This window comes from Catharus ustulatus, chromosome 15, assembly GCF_009819885.2.
Source record: "Catharus ustulatus isolate bCatUst1 chromosome 15, bCatUst1.pri.v2, whole genome shotgun sequence".
Classification (NCBI taxonomy): Eukaryota; Metazoa; Chordata; class Aves; order Passeriformes; family Turdidae; genus Catharus; species Catharus ustulatus.
In genome coordinates, this window is record NC_046235.1 from 7,592,601 (window position 1) to 7,605,050 (window position 12,450).

Here is a 12,450-nt window from a genome sequence, read left to right on the forward strand (position 1 = left end):
CCTTTTAAGAATGCAGAGTAGCTAAATATACCCATTGAAACAACTGTTCAATGTACATTTGATGTGATTACATTCTGCATATCTTTTTCCTTGCTTGAAATTGCAGATCTCTGCTATTACAGCAGCATTGTATTTATGAAATTTATTAGTATTGGGACATGGAAGTTCCACATAGCTATAGTTAGACTATGCCATTGCCTTTTCCAAAGTAATCAGCTCTCCTATTTGGAATATGGGGACCTAAAATGTGCATTTTCTTGTGCAGTGCTCTGTACCTCATTCATAGAGGCAGAGAGACCTCGTGATTAATGGAAGTTTATGTCAGAACCAAAGCTTTCATTTGAAAGAAGAAAGAACAAAACAAAGCAGATCCTTTTTCATTCAATTTCCTTCCAAAACCCCTGAAAAGTTCAATATTTGCCCCAGATATCCTACTCCGTGGCAGAAATCTACTTTCAGGAGCTGAGTGTGTTCTCTTTGTTCTTGCTAAATATCAGGTCTAGGGAAATACTATTTATTGCATTATACTATATTGGCCCTATTTCTCCTTGAGTCACAAATAAATGATAATAAATATAATCACAGCTATGCTTAGAGTCTTTTAGGTTGACATCCAATAAATTAGTAATATTAGATATGGCCCTTATCAGAAAGGCTTCAGTTTGCAACTGACTGGGCTCCCTTTCTCTCCTGCTAAATCTGCTTTCTTATTTTTTACAGATGGATCCACATGAAAATATTTTGTTGAGCACACTTGAAATTAAAAATGAGATGGCTGCCTCTGAGGCCGTGATGGGGCTTGGGGACCCTAGAAGTACAATGCTGGCCTATGACACTTCGAGTATCCAGTACCGGAAAGCTGGTTTGCCTAGGCACAGCTTCGGCCGCAACGCCCTGGAGCGACACGTGGCACAGAAGAAAAGCAGACTACGGAGACGTGCATCCCAACTGAAAATCACCATCCCTGACTTGACTGATGTAAATGCCATAGATCGATGGTCTCGCATATTCTTCCCTGTTGTTTTTTCCTTCTTCAATATTGTCTATTGGCTTTACTATGTGAACTAAGAAACAAAGCCACCAAGGAAGCAAGAACTGGATTTCTCTTCAAATAGGTTGTACAGCCAAAAGTGGGACTTGGAAAAATTCTATTCAGGACAAAAAGTTATTTTAAAACACCTTAGTTGCTGGCCCACTCTATGGTCTGTTTTTATAATGTTTTGGTTGTATCTGCTAAACCATATATATGTTAAGTTGCAGTATGGACACATCCCCTTATCAAAATATAAGTGCATTTTGAGTGTAAAGGCAAATAGGGTTTTGAAAATCACTTCTGTCTCATTGTCCTTCACTCTTTTTTCTTTTTTTTTCTTTTTTTTCTTTTTTTTTTCTTTTTTTAAATGTCCATTTGATTTTAGTGATACAAATTATAGAGCAGCTTTTGAGAAACAGGTTTTAATTTCAACAATAGTACATGCCGTTCTAGGAAAAGTGCATATCCAAGGCATGCATATACATCTGAGAGTATACTGAGTTATCATGCTTATGAAACACATACACTTTACTTTTTAAATGTGTAAACTTGAAAACAAGTAGTGCCTATCATCTTTCCAAGATGATGATAGTCAGAGGTTTCCCAACCATATTCAGGTATTTCCTTTTATTTATGGAAAGAACTGAACCTTTGACTAATAATATTGGGGTTGGGTGTTTGCACAGAAGCTGAAACAAGAAGCACTAGTTTGTATGTATTTTAGAGTCACAGTGACTCACAGTCACAGTGACTGTGTTTGGGATGAATAGAGGAATGTAGGGACACTATAAAAATGCATCAGCACTGAATGGGTAGATGCTGCTGGGTTGTGTTGAGGAAAAGAAATCTGTCCAAAGTGCCAAAATTGATTGTCCAAATAGTAATTCTGTAGGTGGCTGAAGGAAATCAGTGGTGCCCTGTCTTCCTCTAGGGCAGGGAGAGTGAGAGAGCAATTACAAAGTACAGGGAGGGGCAAGGAGACAGGAGGCTACATATACATAAAAGTGTGTTTGTGTGTATATATATATATATATGTATATACATGGTGCAGATGAATGTTGTCAATTGTACACAGCTTAGTTCTGAAAGAGTTATGTGGAGTTTTGTGATTTCTTCCAAGTTTTCATCTTTCAGCATTATGCTTCCTGCTGTTGGTTAAAGGTTATGTACCTTTCAGCAGTTGAGATCTGAGTATTTCTGTACAAGAGGTACTAACAGGGTGTTTTTCTCAGTCTGAATTAGGCAATACCATTTCACTTTTTGTTTTCCTTAATGCACTGTTGTAAAGGAAAGAAATTTGTAGTAATCACTTTAAGTAAACTCAAATGTTTCCTGGTTTAGGGTAATTTCCATTGAAAAACTAGAAAACTTGTTTTTCTTTGGGAAACTTCTTGAATTAAAAAGTTGAGTTTTTTTCATCGAGCTTTAATTTTACAGGCAAAATAGAATAGAAAAAAATAATTTAGACAAAAAATTTTGTCACTTATTCTACTGTGGAACTTCTTTTGTAATGAAAACAGCAGTCACAAGAACTGTATAAAAAGTAAAAATTATTGATGGCTTTTTCTAGATCAGGTCCCCAATATTGTTTCGCACAGTGTTTCAAGAAGAAAAATCCATACTACCTCTCATCTGTGTACAAATTTTTGAAAGAAACTAGAGAGTATAAATGTTTTTTCAGGGTACTAAAAATTCTTCAGAATATGTTTCATAAAATATTTTTTTAAATTTTTTGTTCTTACTTTGAAAGAGTAATTTTCTTACCAGTTTCTGTGGTTTTATTTTTGCTTCCCCCCCATTTGACAGTGAATGACATGAATAGGAGGAAAATAGTTCTGGGAACTAATAGGCAAATATTCTGACTTTTTTTTTTTTGAGCATTTCCTATGCTTATTTTTGGTTCAAATAAGAGAGGATCGTTTTGGAGCCTGGGATGGGATTTGCAATACACCCTACCTGCCAGAAAGTTGTGTACATTCACAAACTGCCTCCAGGCTCAGATTCTGCAATATGTAGAGACAGGTTTTCCTCATGTGATTAACTTTTCAAGTAAAAATTTTGCTCTTTGGTTTACATACGTAATTTGTGACTGCATTTCATGCATAATGCAATAATCTTTGTAGATGCACTTGGGATTTCAGCTGATAGGTATTGGAGTCATATTGGATTTTATTTTCCCCAATTTTAAGAAATGGAACATATCAAAATTTAGTATTTCTCTTCAAAGTCAGTTCTTTAAAAAATATATTCATTATCTTAAGTGAAAGCAGTCTCATACTATTCTTCTGTACAAGCTTTTCTTTCATTGCAGCAATGGCTGACAGCTCCTTTTATTGTTTCACAGAAGCAGAGTGTGACTGCATGGAACGAGCTTACAGCCTGTCTGTGGTTGATACACATCAAATATAAAACCTTACAGGGAATATGTTGACTCTCTGCATTGGTAACTGCTTCAGCTACAAAAACCACAGAGATTGAATTCTGGAACTGCACATTCACTTTTCTGAAGCCATAATACTCTCTGATATTGCTATTCAGAGAGTGAAAGAAAATGCTTGGTTTCTGCTCAGGTGTCACTAGGAAAGACAAATTATCTGTGGGGAAGGAGCACTTTTGATTTTACTATGTTCTTCTGGCTATTAATGTGATGTATAAAATTAGTAAAAGAGAAAGATTCTACCATTTTGTACTAAGGCTTAACACTGTGATATAAAAAGATGGGGGTGAGAAAGGCTGGTGAGGCACTATCAAGGAAAAAGCATTACTTGAGCCCAAGGTAAGCACTTACTCCAGAGATACTTGAGTGAAAGTGAGAAATGATGCCAACATACATGAGATACAGGGTTTGCTATGTATGCTACCCTCCAGGTAAACTAGAATAAATTTGCTTTTACTTTAGAATTGACCGAAAATGAATATTCTTGATCTTTTTAATCATGTTAATTGTTGTTGGTTTCAATAAACAAAATAGCAAAGTTAATAATTTAGATAAAACTTGTAATATAATTATAGTTGCACATTTTATTGTTCTATTAGACTTAATAGCCAGCAATTAAGGTGTTTTTCATCTTTGTGAAATTCATGGGGGAATTATGACTATAACATGGCACAGTTTTAATGAAATCTTTGAGATCAATCTGTAAATATATACTGTACATGACTGCTAGTAAGTATGATACACATTTTCAGAACTGGAAATTCATGCAACATATTTCTGTGTTTACATAAGGAATGTTATGTTTCTATCCTATCGCAGTTCAATGACTGGGAAGAAAGACTCAAGCAATGACATTGTGACAATTTCTTTTCTCATTCCCAGGGGAGGAAAACAGAGTCCTAGATAACAGCATGTGACTGAGTTCTTCAGAGAGTTCTTATATTCTAATAAAAAAAAAGACATAAAATCTGTAAGGTACAAAAGCACAATGCATAGAGAAAATGAGTGGTGGTTGTACACCTGGGGAAAATTTCCTATTTATTTCACAAAAACATGCTTTAAAATTAAACCTCAATTAATTTTCACTATAATTATTAGACTGTGTTCCAATCCTATAACACAGTGCTAAACATAAGTGAACAGATGTGAAATATTTTCCAACTGTATGTGCATATGGACGTAACCCCCAATGTCTGTATGGACATATGTGTGTATATATACACGTGCCGAGTATATATATATATATGCACACACATTCACATGGTGTGTTAAAGGAATAAGCTAATAATAGTTTTGTTTCTACCATCAACCAGTGTATGAATATATTTTTGAGAAAAAAAATATTAATGTATTTAGAAAAAAACCAAACAACTTACTCTACAGGGTAACTGGGCATTTCTATATCAGCAGATCAATGCTTACGATTCGTATGGAGTATTGCACCGTTTGACATGATGATAGTACTGTATCTCCTTGCATCTGGAATTAGACTAGTCCTCACATTGCTTGCCTATTTCTTCTCTCTTTTTATAACAGCATTGTCCACTAGTAAGTTTTCAAAACCAACAAATTCCTTAGGGAACCAAGAAAAAAAAAAAGGTAAAAATAGTAACTATTTCTAGAAAATAATCTAGGGTGGGATGGCCAGGGTACAATACTATATCAGTAGTGATCAAAACATTTTGCTATGTATATAGAACATACAATGTGAGCAACCATAACTTAAGCTGAACGTGTGTAAATATTATCAGATTTCTTAAACATTTTTAACTTCTAATTTGTACTTTATGGTAAGGCAAAAAGCTTATTCTACTTATGGTTTAGGTTAATGTGTCCTAAAATTATGTAAATAATTAAATAAGCTGTAAACAAGCAGTCGATAGATACAGTATTTGTTTAGTGACTTTTTTTTACTAAGTACAATAATTGCAGTGCTCTAGCAGAGTAATTTAAACACCCTTTTGCATAAACAGATTTGGACTCCAGATATAAAATAGTACAGGAAGTGCTATAGTGTAAAATAGCCACTGTGGCAATGTTTCTGCTGGCACAGCTGATTCTTTTGTATGGTTAAAATGTTCAGGCCACACACTCAGTACTCAGATTAGCCAAAACAGGGCCTGGTTTTCACTTAGAATAATGCACCTTTATGTTGCTCCAGTGAGGGAAGAGATGAAGGTGTCCAAGGGTAAGTGAGAATTCAGCTGTTGGCAATTTCATTATAGAAGCCTGCATATTGCATCTGTCTGATTCTGAAATCTGTCTCTTATGGAATTTAATAGTAGGCTTATATTCTTAAAAAAAAAATATACAGGATGTTTGACTGTCATTAGATAGCATGGTCCCCCAAAGCCAAAGAATCTTTACTCTAGAAGTTGTTTAAAAGGGAAATCTAAAAAGTCACTGCTTAACACCAAAGGTAAAGCTTAGTAAAATGCACTAGGAACTTTGTCTAAAATTTTAAGAAGCAAATGGAATGTTGTTGATCAAAAAGACTTCCCGATTCTACTTTGTAAAAATACTAATGATTTAAAATCCATTATATAAAATTGAAATAGATCATCTCTACAAGAATATGCAAACACTAGCATTTCATAAATATAAAATTATTTTCTTTGTAAGTGCTTTGACAAAAAAAAAGAAACTTAAATGATGAAAAATCTCACCTCTACTTTCATACTAAGGGTTGTATTTTTTTAATGTTTTTCAGACATGAGATCATCTATTCCAATTTGATAGCATCTTGTATGTGTTCACTGTTCCTGTCATTTGGTAGATACTCACCAGGCTGTATGGTTCATGGTCTGTCCTGTTACTTTCAGTTGAAGACAGAAAGAACATTTGAAACATGATTAATTCTGACAAACTGCCTATGATTTGACTTCTATCACGTTTTTATTGGCATGGGTGTTTAAATGGTTCTGTTAGTACTGTCTTTGCGCAGTTCTGAGTTAACTTTTACTTAGTACTATTTATTTCATAATGTAGTAATCATCAGCCTTACTAATGACCTTGTAGCCTTTCTTATATGCACATAATGCACATTTTCCAATGGCTAGAAAATGCAAAATACTAGTGGATATCATTGCATCAGATCTTCATGTCTTTCTCAAAAGGACTGCTAACCTCTGGGATATATGAGGTAGTAAAATGATGATTGTAAATGAGTAGCACATAAGAGATATTTTCTTGAATTTAAAATTATTGCAGCCAGTTTCAGCATGTAAATATATAATAATGTTGGCTAGTGTGTAAGTCTTGAATTTAAAAATATAAATAAAGAAAACCTAAAATATGTACATGTAGTTGTGTTATGTTGGGCAGGCTCTTTCCTCAAAGCTGCAGTGAAGAGAATAACTCTGAGTTTGGGTCAGAAAGGGACTTAGAAGTTGGGTGTTGAGGCAGCTGGAATATAGGTTTAGAATGGGAAGGGGAACCATAACATTGTGTTAATTTGCCTGTGCAGCCCTTGAGTGCCTGGGGAATGTAAGCAATGTACAGTGAGAAGCCTGGTGCTGCTGAGTGTAGAAATGCTGAGAGGAGGGGGAACAGCTGAAAAATCTCAGAAGTTCAGTAATGCCTCCTCAGAGTCAATTCTTGTGAATCTGTTACTGATGGTGAGTTACTGGTGTCCCCCTTACAGAAATATGGAATATGAAATATGTTTGCAGGGGGATGGTATTTCCTTTTACAGTAAATGGTCTTAAATCTGAATATGTGGACTTCAGATATGGAAGTCCCAAGTTTCATGACTTCCTGTTCCTACCTAGGCTCTAACAGGAGAGATTCTGCATAACAAATTATTGTCCCTTTCAGGATGATGGATTTAGATTTTCCTGTTGGAGAGGTTCAGTTGAAGAACAATTTAAGATGAGCAGAGCAGAGGAGAGAGCAGTCAGGCATGGTCATGAGAGGCTCTGACTGTTCTGGACAGAGCTGTAGCAGCGATTAGAAGCTGGGTCTCTCATTGTGCTCCAAAGAAGTAAATCGTCCAATTAATACAGGTCTGGTTTTGTTCTTTTTCTGTCTTAATGGGATCTTGAACCTTAAATATACTTCAGACTTACAGTTCTTTGCTGGCTGTGCTGAGTGAACAGTTCATGTCTATTAGTTTCTCTTGTCTGCTGTCTCAGGTCTAATAAAAGGAAATGCATAGTTGTGTTTACAAACCCCAAGTATTACTACATGGAGGATATTACAGGGTGTTTATTGGTAGCTTTAGCTGCACATTCCCGCAGATGATTCTTTGGCGGATCCTACCAGGGGGAGCAGATGGAGCACCAGGAAAGGGAACAAATGGCCATCAGACAAAAGACTGCCAAAGGCTAAAACTGCCAAATTCTCATTTTTGTCTGGAAATGCAGACAGCAGTTGGTAATTCTTTTTGAAGTTATCCACCTGGCTATTCTCTGTAGCAGCCCCACAACAGCACTGCTTTAATGATTGATCTGTCTCTCTTTTCTGTGGATAAAGGGCACGAGTTGTGCAGAGAAAGCAGAGGTTGAAGATGGGAACACTTGAGTCTTACAGATGGTACTGAAGTGAGGAGCTGCTGGGTGCAGGATACTGACTCTATGTCAGGGATACAGAACATGAGAAGTAAAAGGACTGTTTCCAGACTGTTAAGGAAAGCTCAAACATTACTTTCTTACCTCATTATTTAAAATACCACATCTTCCTCTGAAGCTTCTGAAAAGGAGAGCAAGGTTCTGAAAAAAGACCAAAATGTCAGCACAGTTGCTTTGTTACAACTCTGTGATATACTGTTGTGCCTTATTTTCAAGATTATTACAAGTTAGGAAGCAAAGTATTTCAACTTTAAGACTAGTTCATGATTTCAGAGACTAAAAATATTTCTATTACTTGGTGACTATAATTTTTAAATCAAAAATGTCTATCTGCTATTTCACTTGTCTGTGTTTATAAATGCATTTTATGTTATCACATCCTAACAGGAGTTAGATCAGCTGGCACAAAAATAAGGCTAGAACTGTAGGATATTTGAGTAATTTATTTCCTTTACTCTGAGTTTTAACACTTCATGATATGTGGCCTCTCCTTCATTCAATTTACTAGATTGCAAATTAGAAACCTTAGTAGTGATTTCTTATGTGAAAATTGCACTGTTGACTATATCTTGATAATCTAAAATTAATAAAACATGAGAAAAATTATCTAAAATCACAGTTCTTGATTTATAAAAGGAAAATTAGTATTTTAAAGAATGAAATTATGCATCTGTCAAATCCTGAACAGCTGTGAAGCAGTGAAATAATGGAAACTGGCATCTAACACATTGTAACTGCTGCATATAAATAAATGCAACATTATAACTATATAGCAAGTATGTTCACAAACATAAATTCTGTAGTTATCAAAATTAATGACCAGCATGACATTATCAATCCATAATGCTTGTTATTCTTGAGGCATGTCTGGAATAACTCGTTTATTATGGTGTTCATATGAGTCTAATCAAGGGATATATTAAAAAAAAAATAAAAATTGACAGTTATGTGAAGAAATTTGGGTTGGCTATTCAGGTGATGAAGATTGCTCATATAAAAGCAGATTTGCTTCCCTTGGCTGAGACTGGGCCAGGTTTTCTGGGGAGAAGGGGAGTGCTTGTTTCAATGTTAGGACAAAACTTTTGAACACATTCTTGGAGTGAAGGTATTATTTTTCTCTCTTTCTGACAGATTGTCAGAGCTGACATACCACATTCATTTTGGCACTCTAAAGGCATGCTTCCAGCTGAGACCCACTTTTTACAAATATTCTCTTTTTTGGCAAAAATATATCCAAGGAAACAAAGCTTGCTTAAGTTTTCCTACAAATGCTTTAAATTGTGTAAACTGAACATTTTTTGTTTTGGTGCTGTTTTGTTTTCAGATGGGACTTGACTCTGTGTATAACTGTGGGTATTTACAGTCACATGGATTCACATTTCTCAGCTTGGTTGATACATTTGAAGTCTGCTGCTTTCTAAGCCCACAAACTCAACTGTGACCTTTGAGATACCCTTATTAAACGTTCCCAAAGATCTTTTCTGAAGAGTCTGACTAATCATGTCAGTCTTAAATCTTCAACCCTTTGTTGAAATTTCACAGCATTGATGCTTATGAAGGTGCTGTGAAGAGACACCACAGGCAAGCACAGGAGTGCAGTGTCATGCAGGACACGGGATGAAGTCCTGTCATACGCTCTTTGACAGTAGCAAAAAGGCAAGATGTGCAGTGATAAACCCACAGCACAAAAGCTAATATGGTCATGATAAGGTCAGTGCAGTTCCATTACTGAGGGTGATATTTCCACTTCCGTGTCATGCAAAGAAATTATTTCTTCAGGTGAGAAGACATTGACAGGGGAATGAATGTGGATAAAATACAGATCAAAACCTGCATGTCAAGACAGCAAGATTTATCTGCAAGATTTGCAGACAAATTGGATTGGTTTTGGTGTGCTTCAGTGTTTTAGGTTATGAAAAATCCAGACTTCTTCTTGCTGCTGTTGTTAGTCATCATTCAAAAGATACCTGAATTGGAAATATGTGCCAAAGAGGAAAAAAAATTGCTGGACAGAAAAAGGGGGGGAAAAAACCAAAAAACAAACAAAACCAAACAGAAAACAAAACAAAAATAATAATAATTTAAAAAAACAAAAAACAACCCCCCCACCCCAAAAAAAAAATAAAAAGCAAACAAACAAACAAACCCTGAACCAACAAACCAGTGTGGTGAAATCCAGCAAATTCCCTCCCATTCTCTCAAGCAGCCATGAAGTGCAACATGCACCACTTAATTTATTTTCTTCTTTTTAATCCCAGCCATAACATATTTTAAAATTAGAAGGTTTTAAGATTGTAGGAAGGACAAACTTTTACTTTCTCCTTCCCCAACCTTAATTTTAATGTTTTTTTCTTAGCTAAGTTTGGAAATTTAGTGCAGTAACTTCAGCTAATTCCAGTGAAAATTGGTTTTGGAAGAGTCTCTGGATCTCTTTAAGAAAGTTTAAGCATTATTTATTTGTCTTCATTACTACTCAAAGCAATGTGATTATTTGAAAAGGTTTGACAATCAAACTAGCTAAGGATGAGAGAAAGAGACAGGGGGAAATCTTTGTATGAGGTCCAGACAAAAGGAAGAAACATAAAAATGGAAAAGACAGATGAAAAGTAACGGTTGTTTCCTTACTCACACTGTAAGATTTAAAAGTACAGTAATTTCACAATTATAAGCCGCACCTGATTATAAGCCGCACGTCCGGGTTGGGACTAAAATTTTAGTCAAAATGGTGCAGTTTATAATCATGAAATTACTGTAAATACTATCTGCTCCTCTGGCATAACATGTTTCCCGGTATTTTGACTGCAGTCCAGCCATCCATCACCTGGGTTTTCCCATTTCAGATTGCTTACAGGAAAGTGATATGAGATAATAGCTCCTGGTATTGATGAAAGGAAAGATGTCCAGCATCCAAATCCTTACATTTTCCTTAATGTGTATTTTACATTTGACAATACTTGAAAACAAATACCAAATCCTGCTCCCTTTATGCTTCCTGAAGGATTTCCAAAGGTGTTAAGCACCCATTTCCATTGATTGTGCACACCCTGAGAAATAGTTGAGTGAATTTATCAATGGAAAAAGGGAGAGAACAACTTTCTCCTTTAAAAATTGAGATAATAGGACAAATCTGTTCCCCTGTAAATGAAAATGCTTTGCCTCGATTTTGCAAGCGCTCATGCATATTGTTGAAATAGAAACTACACTTTATGCAAAATCTGTACACTGCTGAGAAGAGAGCTGGCTTTGTTCGTCTCTGCAAGAATTAAAGTGACTTATTTAATTCTAATGAAACAGAATGATATGGACATAGGAAAATATAAAAAGTCAAACTGTAATGCCCCTGCACCATTCTTTAAGAGAGGCAAAATGCCTCTTGCTAGATTCTCTGCTTCAGACCCAGTTCTGAAAGAGGAGGCCAATTGTGTGCAAGCACTGACACTTTGCTATGTGGAATTAAATTAGGATTACCATAGCTTTTGTGTTGCAGTGCATGTTTATTTTATTCAGTTTACTGTTATACTGGTTTGTACCTATGTTCCCCTATATTTTCCCCAGTTGGTTTATCCCCAAGTTGTAGCTACCCCTGAAACTATCTTATTTGGCTTTCCCTGCCCCTTGTTCCAGTCCCTTCCTTGTCCATCACTGCAACCCTGCCCCTTTTTCCAGCACCTTCCTTGTCAGTCCTACCCTGGGCCAATCCCAAGTTGTTCCACCCCTTTGGAAATCCCCTATTACTCGATGTCCCATTGGCCTGTGTGACCCTTTCTCGTCCCCCTGTTTCTCTCATTGGTTGTAACTCTGTAAGACTCTGCCCTCCTCTCCTCCCCTAAGCATCCTTTATTGGTCAATTGTTGTTACCCACTCCCTGATCTGCCTCTGTATTTAATTAGAGCAGAGCGGTGCTTAGGGTTCTTTTGCCTCTGAATGCTCTGACTTTAAAGGATGTTTTGGAACCTCAGAAGCTGAGAGCTGTTATCACTGGATTTTGTTACCGCACCAATTATGATAAAGCATTGCCAGCACAAACAGCAGAAAGGCATTTGCTGTACACTTGGAGAAAAGGGTTGCTAGTTATTTAGTCTGCTGGAAAAGTGTATTGTGATCCTTTGTATTTTTTTTTCTTTAAGTTCTTACTCTAGACAAACAGATTTTCTGTTTTGACTTTTTCCTAATTTCTAATTTCCTTTCTAATTTCCAGATCAATAAACTGACCTCCCCACTCTTCTGTCTGATCCCAGATGAGTGAGATCTTCAACGTGACGTTCCTATAAGACAAGTAAACCAACATTCCTTATCTCATTGGAACCAGCTCCTTTTCTGACTGCTATGGTTCATTACGGTTAGTCCATTATAAATTACATGGTATCTCCAGGGACCTGTTCTATACTTGAAATATCACAAGACAGCTGCCA

The 12,450-nt window shown here is 36.1% G+C and overlaps 1 protein-coding gene across 1 annotated transcript in view; it reads left to right on the forward strand.

Annotated features, from left to right (window-relative positions):
• LOC117003627 (gamma-aminobutyric acid receptor subunit beta-2-like) overlaps positions 1 to 6,769 on the forward strand; it is a 149,245-nt gene extending 142,476 nt beyond the window's left edge. Inside the window, 1 exon segment of the mRNA XM_033073648.1 lies at positions 721 to 6,769. Coding sequence (XP_032929539.1) covers positions 721 to 1,068 — 348 coding nt within the window. The 3' untranslated portion in view covers positions 1,069 to 6,769.
• The last annotated feature ends 5,681 nt before the right edge of the window (positions 6,770 to 12,450 follow it).